Source organism: Poeciliopsis prolifica, unplaced genomic scaffold (assembly GCF_027474105.1).
Source record: "Poeciliopsis prolifica strain line A6 unplaced genomic scaffold, Auburn_PproV2 SCAFFOLD004, whole genome shotgun sequence".
Classification (NCBI taxonomy): Eukaryota; Metazoa; Chordata; class Actinopteri; order Cyprinodontiformes; family Poeciliidae; genus Poeciliopsis; species Poeciliopsis prolifica.
The window spans coordinates 3,947,428-3,971,591 of NW_026562379.1; the positions used below are offsets into that span (position 1 = coordinate 3,947,428).

Below are 24,164 nucleotides of genomic sequence, written 5' to 3' on the forward strand. Positions count from 1 at the left end.
GCAGAAGGATTTCTATCCAAAACCAGCAATTGTTTTTTTACAATTTATTAACATATCTGAATGCTTCAAATAATCACACTGCTAAAATATGTTTATACTAAAGAGGAGGTTGAACTTACTTGTGATCAATCCTCAGTCAGGGTTTGGAGTACAGAAGTAGGCTAAAATGAACTTTTGTTATTTTGAGTAGTTTTAAGATTTTTGTCTAGCGACACAAATGCAATATTGTTATTGTTTTTGGTTTATCTGACACTTCGCTTATCTCCTGTCATGATCTGTTCAGGATTAAAAATGAATTCCTGTTAGATCTATTTGACACAGGATTAACTTTCACTTTATAGTGAAAATAGGAAGCTATTGTTTTGATCAGATGTGCGATTATAGTCCATCAGTACTCTTTTTTTTTTTGGAGAAACTTCAAAATAAGAAAATTTGTTGGCTAATTAATTCTATTTAAATTATTAAGTCAAATTAAATTAAATGACTATTTCTGTTGTTTAAAAAGTGCATGAAAATATTGACTAGACATCTTTCCTCATCAGTAATTATAAGGCTTAATGATAGTTGTAAGAACACTGTTTCTATCAGGCGTAACATTGTGACCACCTGGGCCCTGAATGTTTGCTTTGGTATCTTGATGTTAGCAACACACCCTAAAAGCCCCTAAAGTTGTGTTTTGGGACCCCCATGTATTAGACCTGACCTGGATTAAGATTTGCCAAATTTTGAGGCTAATTTAACTTCTTAAATTTGTTTTACATTTCTGAACCAGTTTTGCTTTGTGGGTCGCCACATTATCCTTACTGGAAGAGCCCACAATTATAGTGGAATATCATTCCGATGAAAAGGTATAAATGGTCTGCAGCAGTGCCAAGGTATGTGGTATGTGTCAAGATAGCATCCTCCTATGCTAACTTGAACTGGATGACATAAAGTTTCCTGGCAGAACATTGCCCAAAGCATAACTCTGCCTTTCTTCCCAAGTAAATCTTTGTGCCATTTGTTCTCCGGGTCAGCAATGCACAACCCTCTGGCCGTCCACATGATTTGAAAGAAACGGTGATTCATCAGACCAAGCCACCTTTTCCCATTGCTTTGGGCTCCTGCTTTGACTGTGATGCATGGTGCATTATGGGACTTTTCCAGCAGAACCATCTAAGTGTTGTTAAGACAGTGTCTTAATATAATGCCATAGAGGTCTTTATATATTTATAAACGCATCACTTCAGGATTAAGTATCACACCTTGTACTGTGTTTTTAGTCAAACAATATAAAATTTTATACAACATCAAAATTAATGTAGAAAATTATTGATCTATGCATAAACACAGCTATTAGTCGTTTTTGTGTTTATCCCATAATTTTTTCTGTCTGCTGCCATGAATTGATCTGTTTATACATTTTTGTCTTTCCTTTTTTTTTTCATTTCAGTTATGACTTTGTTGAAGTGGAGGAAAAATCACAGAGCAGCATTATAACGTGGGGTCGTTGGTGTGGGCAGAAGGCACCGTCCAGTCTGACTTCAAGATCCAACACACTCAGAATCATCTTCAATTCGGACGATTACTTTGTGGCAAAGCCGGGATTCAAAATCTATTACTCACTGCTGGTAAGGAAGCCTCACATGTTGCAGCTGCAATTATTAGAGACAGCACAAATATGTTTTTAATTTAACATGCTTGCCTTCAAGCACTTACGACTGGATTTGACAGCAAACAAAACAATGGCGTGAAGTGCAATAAAATATGGTGCTGTAGTGGTCATAGCAAAGCATTCTGTAAAATACCAAGCTGTAAGATGTAGCCAAGCCTTTCCTATCCATACATTTGACAGAATCGAGAGAAATAGGACGGGACACTAGGAGGATGCAAAGCTGTTCTCTTAGAGGCTGTCAAATGAATGGATAAGGAGATTTGCTTTGTCATTTTGTCAGGAAGCCCAAAGAACAAAGAGAGAGGCTCTGAATTTAAGACGTTACTCTGCTCTGTAATCGACGGGCTAAAGGGGAAGAGCGAGCAGCAGAAAGTCAAAGAGGCATTAAAGAAGGTTCCTAGTAAAAAGAGGAAGAGATGAAGAGCTCCTGGCTCTCTCTATTATCTGAGAAGAAAGAGTCATGAGAAGGAATAAAAGTCAAGACAAACCATAAAGAAAGAGAAAGCAGGCATATTTATTCATGAGCCTTCATTTGTGGTGTCATTTTTGTACTTTACTGAGTGAATATGAAATAAAAAAGCCTTCAATGCAACTTGCAACAATTTGTCCTTTTAGGAAACAGATGCAAGATAAATATTTAAGCTACATGCATTCAAATTGACTAAAATCACTTTAAACAATTTATATATATAATAAATTATTATTTATTATAAAATATACAATTATATATATAGATATATAATCGTATACAATTATATATGTAATGTATACAAACACGCGAAATGAATAATTTTCTATATTTTATAATATAGAAAATATCAAGGTACAGATCTGTGTTTATGGTATTCTTATCATAAACCTGAACAAAAATATTATTTTCTTAATGTAGTCTTTTTAGTAGATTGCTAAAAAGACTGGGAGATGTCTCGCTCATTAAATTTTAATCTTGCAGTATTATTTTTTATTTTTATGTTAGCAACTTGATATTGTAATGAATGATAATATATTCCATAGTTGATATCTGACTTTTGTAAAGCTTTGTAAATACTGTAGACGACTCAAATTTTGGTTTAAAACCTTTTTATTTTATCTGCAAAGATGTTACAAAGTTTGATCGTTCTTGTTAATTGCCCCTTAGGACTGGAATAAACGCAAACCTGAACAGAGTGGTGTATGAATCTACCAGTTACGTAGCATTTCAAACAATTAGCACAACTTTTATTTTCTGTCAAATCTCACTCATGCATTTCCAAGCTAATTCTCGGCTTCGGATATACTCACTCTTAACTCACAGCTAACTTGACTCAGAATTGAGTTGCCTGATTGACACCACTTGTTCTGAAATTGAAAATATTTAGTATCACAGCGTCCGGTAGGTTGCCCAAAGTGTTTGCCTTCTATTCAGAGTTTGCTAAGCCTGCTTTCTAAAACAGGGCCTTGGTCTGTCTTTTTGCCCCTTCATCTATAACAAGCAAAGGTCAACAATTGACTTTCTGTGGCACTCGTCTCGTTTTACCAAAAAAATATCCAAACAGTAAAAGTTCAAATTGCCAAGCAGCCTCTGAAGTCTAGCCCCCTGTTGTAGCTAATGAATGAACTGCTGGCATGCCTCTGGTTTCATTTTAAAAAGCTTCTTCTAACTTTTGCGATTCCTCTGACTTCATTTTTTTAACACCTCTTTGATCCCAATACCTTGAGACTTCTTTCCTCAACAGCAGCTTTGATACAGAGGAGTGTTGTTGTCAGTGGAGCCTGTTAGTGCTTAGGTTTGGTGCGCTCTCTCACTGGAAGAATGTCAGAATTTTATTTTCCATCCAGTCTGTCACCAGTCAGGTCCAATCAACCTGAAAACTCTTTGAGTCTGGCCACCACCTGATTTCACTGCACTTAATATTTATGATTACGCTGCGATGCAGCTCAGCACACGCTGATATTACAAAACATGACTTTTACATTAACATTGAGGACAAAATATTATAACAACATGAAATTTTAGAGCAGATAACAGACTATTTTATTCCTCTATTCTAGTATTAAGATGTCTTACAACAGCTCAGGACTACTGATGACATTTAGTTTTTGTGTCATTTTATATTTCCATTAGAGCGTAATACAGATGTGTTAATACACACCATCCTAAATGAAGACCCTCACTTACATTTAAAGTTGCTTTCTAAACAACAGCCACTCTAACTTTACACTGAAACTCCTGCAGCTTGTGGATTTTACTGCACTTCTACTCTTGCTTTGTACGAGTGCTACCTAGTATTTCTTTTTTTACTGTGTGGCAGGACTATTTGGAATGATCTGGTTTGTCTAAAGCTTTGTAGAACAAGGAAAATATATTTTAAGCGGTTTGACTCTGACTTCTCATAAATATTTTACTAGCAAGCTACAAAAAGCAAAAAAAAAAAAAATCAGTTTAGTTCGCTTTTTAATAAGTTGATAGTAATTATTATATTTTTTGAATAACCATAGTTCTTAACTTTCCTGATGGTAAGATGGATGCACCTCGGTGCAGTCATGTTCCAGCTGGTAGTTGGTGAAAAGCAGATTGCATGTTGGAAACTAACTTGTGAATCACAGGACTAATGCTGAGAGACAGACAACGACTCAGGCTCACTTTATAATCTGCAGTCACCAATTAACTGCGTCACTTATCAATCTGGACTGTGGGAAGGACCACCTGGAGAAATTCAAACTCTAAAATAGACTGCAGTCAACCATCTTGCACTGAGTGCTACCTTTTAGTCTGTAATGATGAAAGGGAAATGTGAAAGCCTCCCATCATGAAGTTCTGACCTAAATATACCTACTTACTTACCCTGCCACTGTGTAAACCACAAATAACTTTCTTATCTACCCCTCTCAGAGTCTTACAGCCCCTGCCCCATCCCTTTCCTCCCTCATTTTTTGCAATCTCTCCTCTGGTCAAATAATCAAAACCCCTTGCATTACGAACAGAAACCAATTCTTGAGGCCCTGCTCATTAGATCAGTTTTACCCAATTTTTAAAGAGCTCCTGCATTTGAGTGTGAGTGTTGCATCTTTCTGTCTTTAGCAGACATGCACGCACTCACACACATAAACCCCCTCAAGCTAGACTGGAGCTCTGCGTGTGGCTTAATTTAGTAGGTCTAATTTGTTCTCTCCAGACCTGTCGAACAGATAAGGAGAAGGAGAGGAGGCACCAAAAAAAAAAAAAAAGTGTGAAGGAAAAAGAGTTGGAGGGAGAGAATGGGGAGAAGCAGCACTGGAAGGGGAGAACAGGTGTCTGCGATGCTATCAGGATGTCAGCTAATGACTAAAACAAGCCAAACTGCGGGAGACAATGAGAAAACTGGCGAGAAAGGCAGTCGTGAGGTACTGGGCTCTGTGGAATAAATTGGTGTGGACCTGATTAAACAAAAATCCATATAGGAAACTAAAGCAAAGACAGCATATAGAGAGGAATGAAGGCAAAAACGAAGAACCAGAAATGAACTTAAGAACTGTCCTATCGTTACACTACAGCTAAATTGACTGTTCAAAAGTGTTTCTTGTCACAACAAACATGGGCAGCTTTGATTTGGAAACTAAATTTAGAGTTAGACAAGCTGCAAGCACCATGTCTGGTCAAGCAACCAAAAGTAGGTTAGTAAGTACTACTTAATTCAGTAAATAACCAGCTACAATGCTTTTCTTGACGCAGTTTCCAATTTGTCATCATAATTTTTCAATATCTGTGGAAGACTGCTCTGGAAAGACTCATTTACCTGTAATATGTCCCATTTGATCAAGTAGTTCACCACACAAGCATTTATTGTGTCACAACAATACATGCATAGCATTTCTTTATATAAATCTCTTAAGAAAAATACTAAAATTGTTAGGTAGAAGTGTGCAAGTTCAGAAGTGTGATACTAAATCTAAAGGAAAGATTTATTGCTGCATGAGAATATTCTTTAGGTTATAACCTGAGAATAAGCTTCAGCTCAAGTATAGATGAAACAGCAGAGACGTGGCTCGTGTAATTTATCCTCTAACTCGAATGTCCTTCCAGCTGCTCATGCGTTGTAAAAGCTGATGGGGAAAAGCATTTGCTTTCCTCTCTGTCTACCACACGCTTGATTCTCTGCTGTTTGAGTGTCCAATTGTACAAAATGGAGTTGAAAGGGGCAGCTCCCTTATGTCCTTTCCACTAGGCTGCTACTGTAAATAACAATCCATTCCCTCACCGCCGGTGAATATGCCAAGGTACATTTTTTCTTTCAGTGAACCAAAGTATTGAAAGCAAAACTGAAAGCAGGACTGTCTGTTTCTCCCAGCAACAGTAATAAATCATATAAAACAAAAGCATGTTACAATAACACAGGCTTTATGTGAACTCTCTAAGGGAATAATATGATGCTTCAGGTAGTTCCACAAGAAATTAATAAGTTTGTTAACATCTGATCATAAAAAAAAAGAAAACACTTTCTTTTAATTCAACATAGAAATGGTCTGGTCTTTACCAGTGTATATATATATATTTTTCTTACCAACGTCTACAATTAGAGTTAAATTGAACTGCATCTTTTAGCTGTTGCAGCTCATAACAGTCTAATTGTGATTGTTTAGGAATTGCTGCATCTGTAACTTATCCAAGAGACATTCCTGTTGAATTGAAAAAAACAAAGCATACATTTTATAAATTATTGTTGGAAGATTTTTTTTTTTTGCACCATCTGCTATAACTGAAAGAATATTTTTGTTATTTTGATAAAAGTAATGATGGCTTTCAGTGCTATATGGAATTTAAGATGTGTTGATATGGATCAGCATAGCCAGCTGCTGCAGAGGTGATTAAACCATAATAATTTTAACATAGATTTTTTTTATTTTAAAATTTAAAAGATTGCATTCAGTAGGACCTATATTTACATAGGGAACAAAGATTTATATCTTTGTAATAGTACCAATGTGGTTGATTGAACCAAAAAAGTGACCCAGAATTTGGTTCACATTCAGCATTTGGTTTTTTGAAAGGAAAAAAAATAGCCAAGAATGGCCAAGAATGCTGTAAACATGTTCTTGAGTTAGTCATTGGGAATATTGACTCAGATGTGTTTCCTTTAGACTCATCCATGAAATATTTTCTAACTGCCCATCCCTTGCTAACTTTAGTTCTCCTTGATTGTAACTTTTAAGAAGATTTAGGCCATAAACTTAGATCCAACTCACCGCAGAGCGAGTAATAGTAGTGCTCACAATCTTATAGGAAACTCTTTAACCTCAGTCACAACTACTTTGGACATCTACATTTGTGAGTGCATTTCTAGCCACATACAAGAGTCTTTTAAAACACACACTGACCACCTTTCATCTCAGCCCTATTACAGCTACAGCTCACACAGACACATGCAGCAGCACAAAGTGAAGGCACTGTGTTCATTTGAGTGCATGCAGACAGATTTACTGTTCCACATTTATCAGGAAGGGGATTTAGGACTCTTCAAGGAGACAGAGCCAAAAGCCAGTGCAACTTGATGCGCTTTGTGAGTCCTTATATGTCTATAAATGCAAGTATGCGGATGGGAACATGCAAAACAAACTTGGTCAAACATGTGTCCAGAACAACACACTGTGACTGGAGTCTGATTTGTTTCTCCAACAATTGCACATATCTGCATAGATGTGCTATGACTAGGTTCCTTGGAAACCCTCTGCTGGCAGCCAGTCAGGCAAGACACCTGGTTTTCCTGGAAAACATGTGAATGCTCCACCCAGTTCTTTGCAAGTTCTTTTTAAGGTCAAGTATGTAATAAAAGAAAAAGAAAACTTGAGGAGCACTGAACTGTTAGGTGGGAGGTCACTTCTTAAACAATCTGACTTTTCATTTTGTTTAATGTTAAGGACCTTTGCCAAACCTTTTGCTTTATGTATTTCAGCATGACTTACAGTAGCTTCAGTCCAGCTTACATGTGGACACCGAATAGTTAAGACCCTTTGATTTAATGGGAAACTTAAGAAGAGTGACCTTTAAACATCAAAGATTCATGAAAGTTTTCTAGATTCTCCTGAGCCTGTTTTGTCAAAAAAGTAGCAAAATAATATAGGTTTGAATATTTATACATTTTTAAAGATATTTCCTTATCCTCACTTTATGGGAATAATTTAGGGGTAAATTATTCCTGTTTAATGTCAGACAATTTAAATACAGTTTATTTTTAGTATGCATATAGATAAACAGAGTTAAAACTTTTCAGATCAAACAGATATGTTGTTTTGTGTGTAGACATTTCAGGAGAAGTTCTACTTTCACAAACATGATTTGTTGCTGTAAGCTCACACAAGCCAAACATTAATTTGATATGGGAATATTTTGAACCTACAATGTTTTGTTTCTTTTATCATACTTTTCATTGTGTATCACTTTAATGCAGTGATTATTTAACTTTATGTCACAAGTACCACTTAATTTTGGCACAATCAGTTTACAACAACAGGACTTGGACTTTAGTATGTTTTGTTTTGCTTTTTTAAGAAATAAATGACGAAAACAAACACCTATTAATGTATTATGCTTGTGTTGGTCAAATAATGCTAATCATTTATCCCTCAGTGAAATCGTAGAGGAGAATGACTGACACATCTTTAAAACAAATGTGGTGGTGAACTGTCTATTTATACTTCTGTTGATTTGTATCTTTGTAAGTCAGTCGCCAGTCAATGTTTTGACTTGTGTTCAATATGCTGCTTCCTGGCATCAAAGTAAAATAATTCAGTGGATAGTACAGTAATTGCAAGTACCACCAGTCTTGCTTCATCCACTTTTTAAACTTTATATTCTACTAATGCCAAAAAACATCAAAAATAATCAATACACTAAGTGGGTCAGGCCTTTACAAATAATCCTCCAAATAATTATTTCAAATGACATTACATTTAATTGATCTTGTTCTGTTTTACATTTTCTAGGGCGACACCAATTGGGAGGCTGTCACTGAACTCATGTCGGTGAGTTATTACACTAACCAATAGAAAGCTAAATGGAAAGGCTTGATCCATCCATCCATTTTCTAACACCCTGGTCCCTAGTGGGGTCAGGAGGTGCTGGTGCCTCTCCAGCTAACGTTCCGGGCGAGAGGCGGGGTCACCCTGAACAGGTTGCCAGTCTGACGCAGGGCAACACAGATGGCTTGATTTTATGAGAAGACTAAATGTATACTTTTCTTTTTGTATTTTCAGTAGTAATTTTAAAGTTAGAAATTTATTTTATATACTAGACTGATGTTCCAATATATATATATATATATATATATATATATATATATATATATATATATATATATATATATATATATATATATATATATATATATATATATATATATATATATATAAAAATTCCCTTCTCACCCACCGCGGGTGGTTCTTATCCTCTGAGCTCGGGTCCTCTACCAGAGGCCTGGGAGCTTAAGGGTTCTGCGCAGTATCTTGGCTGTGCCAAGGACTGCACATTTCTGGACTGAGATGTCTGATGTTGTTCCTTGGATCTGTTGTAGCCACTGCTCCACTTGGGGGTTACTGCCCCGAGGGCCCCGATGACCACAGGCACCACTGTGGTCTTCACCTTCCAGGCCCTCTCCAGTTCTTCCCTGAGGCCCTGGTATTTCTCCAGTTTCTCGTGATGCTTTTTTCTGATGTTGCAGTCACTTGGTATTGCTACATCTACCACAACGGCTTTTCTCTGATGTTTATCCACTACGACAATGTCTGGTTGGTTCGCCATTACCATTTTGTCTGTCTGGATCTGGAAGTCCCACAGGATTTTAGCTCTGGTGTTCTCTACCACCTTTGGGGGTGTTTCCCACTTTGATCTCTGGGTTTCCAGTCCATATTCTGCACAGATGTTTCTGTACACAATGCCTGCCACTTGGTTATGTCGCTCCATGTACGCTTTCCCTGCCAGTATCTTACAAGTACCAGGTATACCACAAGCAAATGGCAACCTCGATGAGGCCACAAGGAAAGGAGCCACAGCTAAATACCTCCAACGAATAAGGCAAGTCCTGAGAAGCCAGCTCAATGGCAAGAACAAAATCCGTGCGATAAACAGTTATGCCTTGCCAGTGATCAGATACCCTGCTGGAATAATTAGCTGGAGGAGATAAAAGCCACAGATATTAAGACTAGAAAGCTACTAACCATGCATGGAGGGTTCCATCCCAAATCCAGCACCCTGAGACTGTACACGAGCCGCAAGGAAGGAGGTAGAGGACTAGTGAGTGTGAGAACCACTGTCCAGGACGAAACAACTAAGATCCATAAATACATCAAGGACAAAGCCTCAACAGACTATGTGCTCAGTGAATGTCTCAGACAACAGGGAACGGAGGTTGAGGTGCCAGAGATACCATCATGGGAGGACAAGCCCCTACATGGGATGTACCACCAGCAAATAACCCAAGTGGCTGATATCAGTAAATCCTACCAATGGCTGGAAAAAGTTGGACTCAAGGACAGCACAGAGGCCCTCATCCTGGCCGCCCAGGAACAGGCCCTAAACACCAGAGCAATAGAGGCCCAGATCTACCACACCAGACAAGACCCAAGGTGTAGGTTGTGCAAGGAGGCCCCTGAGACAGTCCAGCACATCACAGCAGGGTGCAAGATACTGGCAGGGAAAGCGTACATGGAATGACATAACCAAGTGGCAGGCATAGTGTACAGAAACATCTGTGCAGAATATGGACTGGAAACCCCGAGATCAAAGTGGGAAACACCCCCAAAGGTGGTGGAGAATGCCAGAGCTAAGATCCTGTGGGACTTCCAGATCCAGACAGACAAAATGGTAGTGGCGAACCAACCAGACATTGTCATAGTGGATAAACAACAGAAAGCCATTGTGATAGATATAGCAATACCAAGCGACTGCAACATCAGGAAAAAGGAGCATGAGAAGCTGGAGAAATACCAGGGCCTCAGGGAGGAACTGGAGAGGGCCTGGAAGGTGAAGACCACAGTGGTGCCTGTGGTCATCGGGGCCCTCGGGGCAGTAACCCCCAAACTGGAGCAGTGGCTACAACAGATCCCAGGAACAACATCAGACATCTCAGTCCAGAAATGTGCAGTCCTTGGCACAGCCAAGATACTGCGCAGAACCCTCAAGCTCCCAGGCCTCTGGTAAAGGACCCGAGCTCAGAGGATAAGAACCACCCGCGGTGGGTGAGAAGGGAATTTATATATATATATATATATATATATATATAATATATATATATATATATATATATATATATATATTTATTTATTTATTTATAAAATGCTTTTGTATTTCACATAGTAAATGCATGTACTTAAAGCTGAGCCATTACCAAAAAAAAGAGAGAAATAATTTCTTTAGACTTGCATTTGTGACATATTTTGTGACCAACACACACCCACACATTGTACATGGGGCATATACTACATTTATTATATTAGTGGTTTGAAATATAGAGCCACACTTACTTATTCTAAATTAACAGTGGGATATTTGTATGCATACTTTGAAACTTGTAGGCTTTTATTTATTGGTTCATGATGTTTTTTTACTTGCTCCTGTTTGCTTTGTAGACCTCTTAATAATTTCAATAATACAGCCAGGCTAAAATTTGATTAAACTGCCATTCAATTGTAAGGTGTTGCATCAAAAACTAATGTCTAACCTTCTAGTCTTTATTAGGTTTTAAAAGAATTTGAATGCAACTTCAAATCAAAAACAGCTAAGGGCCTGTTACAGTGTCACGTATTTATTAAAAAAATGAAATCACTGCAGGGACCATGTGTAAAAGGCTACACCCTGGAAATGAATTTTTTCTAGAACCTCAGTTGACGGCTATAACTTGCAGTAATTATCTTTGTCTTGACCTTTTCACTGCCTTGCCTCTTTGAGGAGGATTTTTTTTTTTTGTGTGTGTGTGTGTGTTAATGAAAGCTGCTACTTCTTCAAGATTAGTGGTAATGTATGTCCTTCTTAGCATTCTATTACATTGGACCTTCATTTTCCAGATCAGCAAACTGATAGAATTCCTTATTTTACAGAGGTGGGGATACTTGTTGATAGCCAGTCAATTACATGGCGAAAACTAGCTGCATGCTTTCACTTTTTAATTATTTTGTATTTACTAAAGCACTCTGACATTTATCAGATAAATAAGTAGATGCTAACAATAACCAGTGAAAGTCAAATAATTAGGTTTTTACCGTCTCTTGATTTATAAAATCTCATAAATGTATAAAGTGACCGTGCATCTCCTCCTAAGTCCATTTATGTAGCTCCTTCCAAGTGAGCAGCAGATGTAAAATGTGACCCGTCCATTATAGCCATTTGTCCTTTTAAATTGATTATGCAAAGGCAGACATTTTTCAGGCGTTAACCTCACATTCATAAAGTACTACATCTTGATATAGTGGCTTTTAAAATTCCTTTTATAGTATTATATTGAGTTGGGCTGATCTATTTCACATTTTATAAAAAAAAAAAAAAATGGAGGAAGGCATAAGGCAGTGTGATTGATTTATGCCCACAGGGCCACCTAATTTAAGCTCTTACAGTAAATATTAACAAATGTTAAGTCCCAGTGGAGGACTTCTGTTTTATTGTCATCTTTAATCAGGCCAACTCTCCCATATAACCTTTATAGATCATCTCATTACTTAGCAGTCCTTTGAAACATGACTGCTAATGTCTCAGAGTGAATAGTCTCGATCTATATGAGAGTTTGAGTTTCACTGCTAATGCTTTGTCCAAAAACATACCTTTTATTGAAAATCATTTTAATTTTATTAGTTTTTTATTTTTACCTTTGAAAATTTTAGTTTTAATCTTTCCTCCTTTATTCATTGCAGGACATGATGCCAGCCACAGAGGTTCCTCAGACACTGGAAGACTTGGATAGAACCATAGCTGCCTTTGACACTATAGAGCAGCTTCTTCAGTCTTTGAGCCCAGACACTTGGAGACAAGATCTGGACAATATCTACACTCAAACATACATATATTATAGATCCAAGTCCTATCATCTGGCAAGCCGGCAGAATAAAGGTAACGGTAACAACTCTGTGTTTTCCAAAATTTGTGAGAATTTAACCTATAAGAGAGAAATAAAATTCAGAACCCAGTAATATGCAGAGGAAAAACTGTGTAAAGTACCACGACAAAACCAAGAAGAAGTCACCAGAGTAGAAACAGAGGAAAAAAGTTTACACTCATTTCAAAAGAAATACTTGAGCTCATGAAGAAACCACCCTCTGCTTGCAACACAAGCAAACATATCCCACTTTTTTGTCATTGGTTTCAACCAAAAAGATGAACGTTTGAAAGAAACACATGGTTACTTAACATTTCCATCACAGTGCAGTATTTTTATAGCACTTATGGACTACAGCACCTCTGACCCAGAACCACAATCTATATCCACTGTGTAAAAAAAAGACATCAGCTCAGGTTTCTTTATGCAGCAAGGATGAATTTTTTAAAAAAAATTTGTGTTTGATGTGCCTGGCTGCAGTACATTAATTTTGCCAAATGTCACATCTAGATTTTTTTTTTCATTCTTACTGATCTGGATATTAAAGTCTACTGTCCTACCTACAGCAAACAGCACAAGTGTCAAACTGCAATCCTTGAGGGCCGGTTTCCTGCAGTTTTTTGATGTGCCATAGGTACAAAACACTGGAATGAAATGGCTTAATTACCTCCTCCTTGTGTAGATAAGTTCTCCAGAGCCTTGCTAATGACCTAATTATTCTATTCACGTGTGGAGCAGCAGAGGCACATCTAAAAGTTGCAGGACGCCAGCCCTGGAGGACTTTAGCACCCCTGGCATACTGGTACACCAAAGTGGTCAAATAATAATAATAATAATTAATTGGATTGTCAGGACGAGTATGTTAGACATGGACACTTCAAGAATTCTGTATCCTGTGGTGAGTAGATCACCATCCTTGCAGACAGAGCATCTGAATGGAGTAGTATGTGTTAAGGTAATGTTTTTACTGAACCATTGCTGCTGCAGTTGAGTAACATTTACATTGATTATGTGGCCTTAGTACATATCTGTGATATATGTAGCAATTTAGAGATGCAACATTAAGCTGGTATAGCTGAAGATTATGTTTGCAAGATAATTGTGTGGCCATTATTACACAGCTACATGAATAAAATGTTAAAAAAAATATCTTTAATAATTCCCACTCTCAGAAACCTCACATAGAAGAACGTGCACATCTCTTTCAGAGGTTTGTGATTCACTCACTATACAGCTTTGCTTCACAAAAACATTAAATAAAACTAGAAGCACTTGGAAGCTGCCTTTAGCTTTTTTTCTGGAATGTAATGTTGAGAAAGATTACTAAGAAACCAAGTGTTGTGTGTGTAATGTAACCGTGCCAATCAGGCATTTTTAGCTGAAAGCTGACTAAGTTTTTTTCGATCACTCAAATGATTACACCTACACTCACGTTTACCCTGACTACATGAAATAAAGATTCAAGTCCTAGACCTGAAGATTGGGTCGAGTCTTGAGTATTTAAATCAAATCCAAGTCAATTTTCTGCCACTGTTTTTGCATCGTTAATGTAAGAGTTAATATGATAACCTGTATACACATTTGCAGCAGTGTTTATGTGAAAATACCAGTGTATATACCCAGTGCTTTAGACTTCATCTCTTCCAGCTGTGCCTTTATATATTTCTCTGTTGCTGTATGTCTATCTGAGTGATGTTCTGTTCCTTTGTAAATATTTGCACCTGACAGCAAATCTATTTCTATTTAATGGTAGATGTGTGTGCTCTGTTGGCATGGGGAGGGTTTCTGTGCGCGGAGTATTTGCATTTTACCGGGAAGCTTTAAGCTGGGTTGGCACTGTGGGTCCTTAATACACCAATGTTGTGCTCTCTAATTGGAGGTTCAACATGTGCAGCAGCACACAATCTGCCACACTCAGCAGCTTAACTTTGCTTTCATTAAAGCACACAAAAAATGTAGACCTATCTTTGTTTTTGCAGAAAAAGTTTGCATGACGATAATATTAATCGGTATGCATTTGGAATACACTATTAGGTGCATATGTTCATAAATTCAAATCAAACCTACGCAATACATATATAAGTACACAACACTTTGTGCACATGGGTGGCAGCACAAATAGCTAGTATTTCCTACAGTAATGTAGGGAGGCAGCTTTTTCTTCATGTTGTTGCCTTTATGTGTGACAGTCTTTCCAGCCACCTTTCATTTTTTGGGGGGCCTTTTTTTTTAGTTCTTTTCCCTCCTACACACTTTGACAGGGTTCCACACCACTGCTCTTCTGAGATTACACTACTTTAAACAGGCACAGCTTTAGCTCGGCCTAAGCAAGGAAGCACACACGCTCAGGAAACTCTCTCATGTAGACACCTATGTGCAACTCTTGCCGCTTCTGTCACTCCTGTAAAGATTCAACTAAACATAATAGAGCCTTCCACAAAAACTAAGAATTTAGGAGTAACAAACACTTATTTACGTTTAGCATTTCACCACCTGTTATGGTCATCCAAAAATGTTTATACAACTTGAAAACTTACCTTTTTTTGGAAAAAATTTTAAGGTCCTATATTAAGTGTTAAAAGTAAACAAAAAATATGTATTTTTATTAATTAGAAAAGGAAACTATAACACTCTAGTATTGTAGTATTTTTTAATATACCTCAGGATTGTTGCTGACCATGTCCATCTCATTATGACTACTGGGTTCCCATCTTCTGATGGATACGTGCAGCTGGATGAGTCACCCATGTAGCAAAATTTAAATCAACTCAAGCAAGGAAAAGTTTATCTTAAAAACTATTGTCTTCTAATAGGTTGTGAAATAAATGTATCCCCAAATGTTTTATAATCTCCAATCAAAATGATCTTTTAAATGCTAGACTTTTCCTCTTTTGTAAATATGTGAGGTCCTTTAGTAAGCGAGCTCTTCAGAACTAACAATAAATATTCGTACCTTACGCAAACTACAGACCAGGCCAACATATACAAACTTGCATTCGACTTCCTTTCAGTGGGCTTATAGTGTAATGGACTGTAGCTGGATCAATGGGGAGTTTGATTGTCACTAAAGAGGCTGATGCTCACAAGGAAATCAATTTGAGAATAGTTCAATGAGCACATGCCTGTATTCAAATAGCCCCTCATTGTTTGATCCCTGAACAGCTTCAGAGATCCTCCAGGTGGGGAAGAAGGTTCCACTTCTAAAAGATTGGTCAATTATTATGGCCTGAATGGTTGAATGGTGCAGTTGGAGTGCTTGATGCACCATTGTTGACTGTTGATGAATGTAGACCTTTTGCTTTTACTACTGTGTCTCCCTCTTTTTCTTTTTTTACCGTTATCTTCTGCTGCAGAAATAAACGCATCAAGAGTTTCTTCTTTCTCCTTCTCACTTTCCCCATTAGTGGGAATCTGCCATCATATTATCTGCAAGGTCATAATGTTAGCTCTCAGTTGGCGCCTCCATTGGTGATCAAAGATAAGACAATGAACTTTGGTAGGTCACAGCAGGAGCAATCATATTTCAGCACTTTTTCCACATAGAATGAAACCCCTGAAACAGGAATGTGTTTCTTTGTAGTTGAGATTTTACCTGCTCTCCTCGGCTTCAGTGTTTTTACACAAGTATTGAGAATGTTTTCTGTAACACACAGACAAATACAGAAAAATTATGACTGAGCATGCATTCCAAGTCGGGCTTGCCTTTCTTTGCTCTTTCACTAAGGGTTTCTGCTTGAGCCAAAACAATACAAAAAATGTAATACATTGAAAACAAAGAACTTTTTTTTTCTGACAAAGCACCTGTAGACAGATAGGGGAAGTACAAATATCCAAAAGTTGCAATACCGCAAACCGCATATTTATCTTGAACTGAACCAAGACGTAGGTTTGTAGATGGACCAGAGCTCGCATTTTTGGTCCACATGAGAGTTCGATTGGAAAGAGAACGAGAGTTACATTAAAGTAGACTGAACAGGGCTAGAGTGAATGCTCCCTAAAGCATAATCCTGGAAAAGCCAGTTTAATCCCAACTGAAAGACTCCAACAATCTACATAGCATTGTGGACATATATTAGTCTGGTTTTAAAGCATTTCACGGAGCAGAAACTGCTCTGTTGAGGGTTTTATCGATAATTTTCTGTAACTGATTCTCTTAACACTATTTTTCTGAAATTTAGTCTTTATAGTCACGTTTATTTTGACAAAACTGCCTCCATCATGGTGAAAGTGTGATTTGTGATGTAATTGCTGCCTTTGCAATGAAGTGTGTTGATTATTACTTTGCTCACTACAATCACAGACCACTCAGCTCTGTGCTGATTGTTCTTCTCAGGTTTCTTTTTTTTTTTCCAGTCCCATTCGTCCTTCAAAAGTTACATCAGATTATCCTTAAGAGTATTTTCACATTTTATTTGACTGATATGTAGTTTTTTTTGGAAAACAAAACCAACTGATGCAATTCAGTCAGTTTAGACGTTTTAACTGACTCGTGATAAAGACATGTTTTATTGAACTTGATGCTTTGGATTTCTTCCTTTTTTAACCTCTCTCTTCAAATTCTTATAATTTATAATTTCTATCATTGTGTCTGATCCTTTTCACCTCCCTGAAATGAGGCAGGGCAGAGGGTCTTATGTAGACAAATGAGGCAATTTGGCAGCAGACTGATGACAAGAAGGAAGACCAGAATCACGAGATTGATCTTCGATGAATTAGAGCCTCTCTGCTCTGCTTCGTTTTCTGTCCGGTAGTGTGTTGTCTTTCATCTACTCATCTAACCATCCCTGCCATCCATGGTTATAGTGCTATGGCATTTGTCCTCATAACAAGAAGGACTTTACCTCCCAGCCATTTCATCTGATCGATTCCAGTGTACAGTATGCCTTCACAATGTTGGAACAGTAAGCATTTGCTTGTAGTTGTTGTACAAAGTACCGTCACTCTATTGAATTATTTCATATGCAAACATCCATCAGTTATAGCAGAAATATTAATGTGATAGAAAACCTAATGCAGTTTCTCCCTCTGTGAGATTCTGATACTGGGAGGAGGTTACTGGTTTCAGAAGCTGGTTGCAAACCTGACGCCAGCAGGTGTCAATCAGTGATGGTGGATCTGAACTTTGGTTTGATGACCTCAGACTGATGGGAGGAACCACAGAGCACTGTTAAGATAAAAACACCTCTTATGAAGTTGGGGTATTTTTCCTCCAACAGGATCCAGAGGAATGTAAAGTTTACACACTGAATACATTTTATTTATTTTTCAACACTTTATAAAAGAATTCATATCAGACTCACTGACCTCCAACACCAAACAAAATTGCTTATGAGCAAGGATTTAGTAACAGTGGGAAGGAATGCAACTCTCTTTCGACCAGAAGAACCAGCAGAGCCAGATTCCATGAAGAGATGGAAAAATTAAAGAATAGCAAAATGCTCTGCCTCTCAAATAGTACTATAAACAAAACATAAGTAAGTCTACGCTGGAAGCAAAGTGATTAAATGGCACTGTGGCCTATTTAAGATCTGACGCACATTAATCTGTCATACCTTTAGATGATTGCACAGTATTTAGAAGATGGTGCTTAAATTACTTTCTGGGTTTCACAGAGAAAAGACAAAAGGAGGGTAAAATCTTTCTTTGACTGCAGGAGGTTTGTAGGTTGATACTGGTAGTAAAATTGTTACAGAACAGAATAAAATATACTGTATTTATCGCACAAGGGAAATTGCTTATTTGACGACAATCTACTCCATCTATCAGCAATACAGAATTTATTTTATTTATATATATATATGTGTGTGTGTGGGTGTGTGTGTGTGTGTATGAGGGTCAGAAGTTGTTTTACAGAAAATAATTAGAAACTATTTTTTTCTCTGTTTTCTCTTAAATACCCAGTTGATCTGAATCGTCTCCATGATGATGTCAAGCGGTATAGCTGCACACCGCGGAACTACTCTGTGAACCTTCGGGAGGAGCTGAAGACCACCAACGCTGTCTTCTTCCCTCGATGTCTGCTGGTGAAACGCTGCGGAGGCAACTGTGGCTGTGGGACCAATCACTGGAACACCGGTTGTACCTGTCAGCCCTCGAAAACCACAACAAAACTACACGAGGCAGGTTCCTTTGTAATGTAAAGGTCTTAGTTGATGCACAACTCAAAAGACATGAATGTCAAATACATTTGGGGCTTTCAATTGATTTTTGTTTTTGTTTGTTTGTTTGTTTCAAACTGCTCTTTTCCAGAGTGGAGTGATTGTACAGCTAACGTCTGTAGCTAATTTTACAACAACAAATCAAAACACAAGCTTTATAACATAGTGGATTATCCATAATGAAAAGTCAGCATGATATGTACAAGTTCAAATGCAGTTCAGTACATACACACTCACTTATATTTGGTCAAATGACCCCTACCGAGTTTCACCTAGACCAGGTGCTTTTTGTAGCAACTAACCACCTTCTTCCACAATCCTTGTTTGATAATACACCACGATTCATATTAGAAAAGGTGGAATTTGGCTAAATTGTACGGTTTTCCCAGGTACTTCTATCTGGCTTTTAAATATACGTCATAAATGTTCAACATGGTTCAGATTGGAGATTTGGGAAGGGTATTAGAAGGGCTTGCTTCTATTTTAAAAACATTTTGATGTCTTTCTGGGACCCACTGCTCAACATGGATGAAGCAAATCTCTTCCGGAGAGAAATGTTCTGATGAGATTAAATAAGCAATGACCTGTTTTCATTTAATGACTGAGTATTTTTGGCAAAGTCCAGGTGTTTCTACCAGAAGCTTTTTGATGGCCACATGTCGTCTGTGTTTGAGGTGGAGCAATTTTAACCAAATTGTAGTGAGTGTGTATTCATATATTTGAGCCTGTATATAAAATTGAATTGCATAGATTAGATAAACCACCAATAAAACCTCAGATGTGCACCTAAGTCTTCTTTTTCAAATATTTTTTGTGTATTGATTCCATCAAGAAGACTGGCTCAAACATACCATTTATGCATGTGATCATTGCTTATAAACTTCCAATAGAAACTATTAACGCCACAATCTCCAAAAATCCCAAATCCTGAATACAAAGGAATTTCCCTGAAACCTGAGTGAAATGATGACTGATGGCTTTATCCTGCTCAACAAAAAGACTGCAGAATAAATGTATTTTGAACTTGATGCCAGCAGTGTGTTTGAAAAAAGTTGGAATAAGGTCAAAGAGAATCCCATAGAGGACGATCTGTTCTGAGGTAAAGGATTCACTGCTCCATCAAACAGTCACTGAATATATTTTAACCAGTAGAAACTTTTATTTTTAGATGAAAGATGGCAGACTTTAAGGAGTTAATTATCTTCAAAATCGAATATTACTAGAGCAGTGGAGCAATCCAGCTGCATTCCTAAATTCATGGAACACGACTGAAAAGCACCGCTGACTAGTTGTGCTCTACGGGTCTTCAGGCCACGCAGCTTTAAAAACAAACATGACTCTGAAGTGGAAATGGCCGCGGGGCGCCAGGAACACCTCTGAAAATTATTGTTAGCGAGCAGAGTTCATATGGAGCACATCCCAGCTGTCATGGGCATACAGCGTGCACGTAGGACAGGTCGGCAGCGGAAATTCAAAATTCTTTTTGAAATCGAGAAGGCATCATGCTTGCTAATGAGCACAGGGACTAACAGGCCTGTTATCACAGCACAGTGAGAAGTGAACATCTGTCGTGATATATATTAAGTTACAGCAGTCCATGTGGCTTGGCTAACTTTGACATCTCCATTAACAATGAAAGCGTGAGTCTCCCAGCAACATATATTGCTATCAACATGGTTCCTGTTTCAGATGAGACCCCGCTGATTTAATAAGACGACTAAATTATAATTAGTACAAATTTCCTACAATCCACTGAAGATGGATTTCTGCTGTCCAACTTAATATAAATAAGATTGGAAAATGTTCATCATTTGAAACTACATCTTTTTATCTCCTTTTTTTGTGCTTAAATTGATTTAGCTATAAATAGAAGGTTTTTGTTCGAACTTTCGAAACGCTGCTGTTCTACAAACATATCTCCATAAATTAGATGACCATTGAAAAGTTAATGGATTTCCGCAATTTGATTCAAAACACTCATATATTTTAAACATTCTTTACACATACATAATGTGATTGGTTGTTTCTAGTTCGCACTGGGCAGAGGAGCATGATTTTATTTTTTCACGAATTGTCTGCCTCATATCATACTGCCGCAGCATACAGACAATTTTAACAAATATGTAAAAAAAAAAAAAAAAAAAAAAGAAACACGTTTTATAAGAGTTGCATGCTGCAGCTGTAAAATTAATGAACTAAAAACAATATTAATTTAAAATGTATTTACTGGCTTGGTGTTTTGACACAACAGAGACATAAATTTCAAAAATGAATATCTGGAAACACACCACTGTTTCGTTGATCACTAAAATAAATTCAATTTTCTACGATATTTAAATTTGCTGAGCTGATTTTTTTTTATATGTAAGGATTGTAGGAGTGTACTTAATACCTGTAAATGTGTCAGTGCCCATCAAACACCTAGACAAGATCTGCTGGTGAGCGTTCATCAGGGTTTTCAAACATGAGCTTCTATTTAACTTTCATTCACACTTGAGTGAATTTCTCAGAAAAGCATCTTAAAAAGATGGCGAGAGAGTAAGATCGTGTGAAAGGACAAGAAATATTGAGACGCTCAATGTGGGAGGAGAAGGAAGAAGAAGCTGAGCGTTTCGAGGCCGGCGCTGCTTCAACAGCAAAGGAAACAGTGCACCAGTCTGGCTCTTTCTCTCCGCTTCTCATTTCCTTCCAGTCACTCCATCTTCTGAGCATTCTATCTCCCATCCCCTTCTCCCTCGCCTTTCATTCTTCCCAATTCCCATTTTCAATTTGTCCCTTTGCAATGCACCATTCTTGCTTTTTAAGCCTGTCATTCATTTCTTTGTGCCTTTGTTCTCCTATAGCTTCATTATTGAAACGTGGTCCACAGGGCTCTTTTTCTGCCTTAGGCCCTTTTCAGAGTTAAAAACCACACAATAGAAATTTAGACAAAAGTGGGATTTGGGATTGTAATTGTTCTCTGTCTGTGAGTGTGTTAGCATGTAAATGTGTGGAATGCAGTCAAAAAATGTGCAAGCATGAAAGAAGAGCATTTGCCCGGATGAGCAGTCAGATTTTTTATGTTCATGAATATTTGTCTGCTATGAATGTTTTGTGTGTTTGATGGGCAGCTTCTTCTGGATCTCATCGTGGATCTGTTCCTGCTTCCTTTAGCAGCGGTTACTACTACCAAAGGAAACAGTCTGCGACACACAAGTATTACTAACACTGCCGCTTTTGTGCTGGGAAATCACACACACACTCTATTTCCTTCATCCAGCCGTGTTAAATAAATTCACTGCAACACTTGTGGAGGAATGTGTGTTTCACCTTAAATTCGTTGGGAGTTGTTGCTGCTGTTGCCTCGCAGCCAGACAGTACTGGATTCAAATCTCAGGACAGGGACTTTCTTTGATAAGTTGCATGTTCTCCCTGTTCATACTTGGGTTTATTCTAGTCTCATACCTCCTATTCAAAAACCTTGAATAGGTTCTTTGTAACCCACCTTAGCATGTGTGCATGCAGGGTTGTCTGTGTGCTATGTGTCCGAAATGACCTTGTAAAGTTATCTCTAAGTACATTTATGTTTCTTTGTAGCTTCTGAATTTTATTTTGTTGGAAATATTCATTTTTTTATTTTTTATTGAATGTGTATTGGGATACCTTGGGAGCGTCTCCTGTTTTCCAACAAAAAAAAAGAACTATAACAAAAACACAACCTGGAAATAAGAAGAAACAAATACAGGATTTCCATCATAGCTTGTTATTTTCAACTGTCAGGGTGGTTGTTGTACCCCACATTTGTCCATCCTTATCTGTTCAACTCTTTTTAAAGCAGAATAGCTGCAGCATATACGGTAGCACACAATTACTGCACATATCACCAGATCACTCGAAGACGTTTTCTTATATGTGATAGCATTTTTAATACACTAAATCCCTTTTGGAACCTCTTACAGGTGTCCAAGTTAGAGGTTGTCAGCATTCCTCCCATCCTCTGGAGTAAAGTTATTTCCTCCCCTACACTGCTTGGTCAGTGGTGTTTGAGGGATCCTTGCCCACACTGCAGATACATCTGGTGTCTCAGAGCACAACTGTAACAGCGTCCCAATGTCATTTCGAATGAGTAAGAGAGAAAACCTCTCTGTCCACCGTGGGTAGCTGTCTGTCTGAGACAGGAGGGTGATGCACAGAGAGGGGACTGTCCCTCTGACCACAACAGTAATAGACAGGCCCACCCAGCACAAAGTCTGGAAGGATTCTGTTGAATGACGCTTCACTTATCAACCTACTAACTTTACATTATATGGTAAATAGAAAATATATCCATTCTCCTGCATGATGTTTCAAAATCTAACTTTTTAGCAACTTGCTCCTTTATTTGAGTCTTTTGCTGCAAACAATGCACATAATTAAATAATTTTGTTTCATAGTCATAGTGCTTTCTGTTTGGCTTACTTGTTAAGTTTTCATCCATTCCTATCTCTTCCTTTGTCTCCTGTAGGTGCTGAAGTATGCCCCAGAGACCACTCCGTACAAGCACCAGCAGAGGCAGCGAATGCGCTGGGTTATTGATGAAATTTTCCTCTCGCATCATGAAATGTGCGAATGTGCGTGTCCGCTGCAGCCTCCTCGCTGAGACACTGATTCCGGCTCGTGCGTCTAGAACTGATGGATGAATTCTTCTCCCTGTTTTGCAACGGACTCTGTATCCCCAAACAGCACCTCTGACAAACATGCAGCAGAAAAGAGGGCAATAATCTGACTGATGCACTGCAGCTTGCGTTGTACAAAATGTCGTTTGCTTCAGAAACTAAATGACTTTCTCTGAGCATAGATTGCTTTCTTCAAAATTTGGTCAAAATTTTCCGATGAAACAATTTCTCATGTTTCTTTAAGACTTCTCTGTCCATACCGAATCTTAACTCAATGTATTGTGTCTTACAGGAGTATTAAAACCTGCAACCTTTGTTACATTTTTGTCATATTAGAATGATTAATTTCAATTTGTATTTGGAGTTTTGATGTGATAAATCCAGACAAATTATACGTTTCTATTTCACCCTTAAAAATCTGAAAATTCCTACCCAGTCTGATGAAACCTGAACAGCGCCCCCACAGTATGATGTTGCCACCACCATGTATCTCTATAAATTTGTAGGGTAATGTTTTTCACTCTTTTTATAATTTTCTTCTTCCAAATTGCTGCCGTGTCCCCAACATATATTGGATGAGCTACAAACGGGGCATCTTGTGACTTTGTTTTTCAACAATGGCTTTTTTCTTGCAACGCTACGATAAGGGTCAGATTTAAGATTGTTTAACTTATTGTTGTCC

The 24,164-nt window shown here is 37.8% G+C and overlaps 1 protein-coding gene across 2 annotated transcripts in view; it reads left to right on the forward strand.

Moving 5' to 3' along the window:
* The window catches only part of pdgfd (platelet derived growth factor d), a 57,015-nt gene extending 33,214 nt beyond the window's left edge, over positions 1 to 23,801 (forward strand). For both annotated transcript variants that reach the window (XM_055029096.1, XM_055029097.1), the window contains exons 3-7: positions 1,433 to 1,610; positions 8,594 to 8,632; positions 12,509 to 12,704; positions 18,592 to 18,809; positions 23,332 to 23,801. In XM_055029096.1, coding sequence (XP_054885071.1) covers positions 1,433 to 1,610; positions 8,594 to 8,632; positions 12,509 to 12,704; positions 18,592 to 18,809; positions 23,332 to 23,466 — 766 coding nt within the window. In that variant the 3' untranslated portion in view covers positions 23,467 to 23,801. The remainder of the gene's footprint in view (positions 1 to 1,432; positions 1,611 to 8,593; positions 8,633 to 12,508; positions 12,705 to 18,591; positions 18,810 to 23,331) is intronic.
* Positions 23,802 to 24,164: the final 363 nt, after the last annotated feature.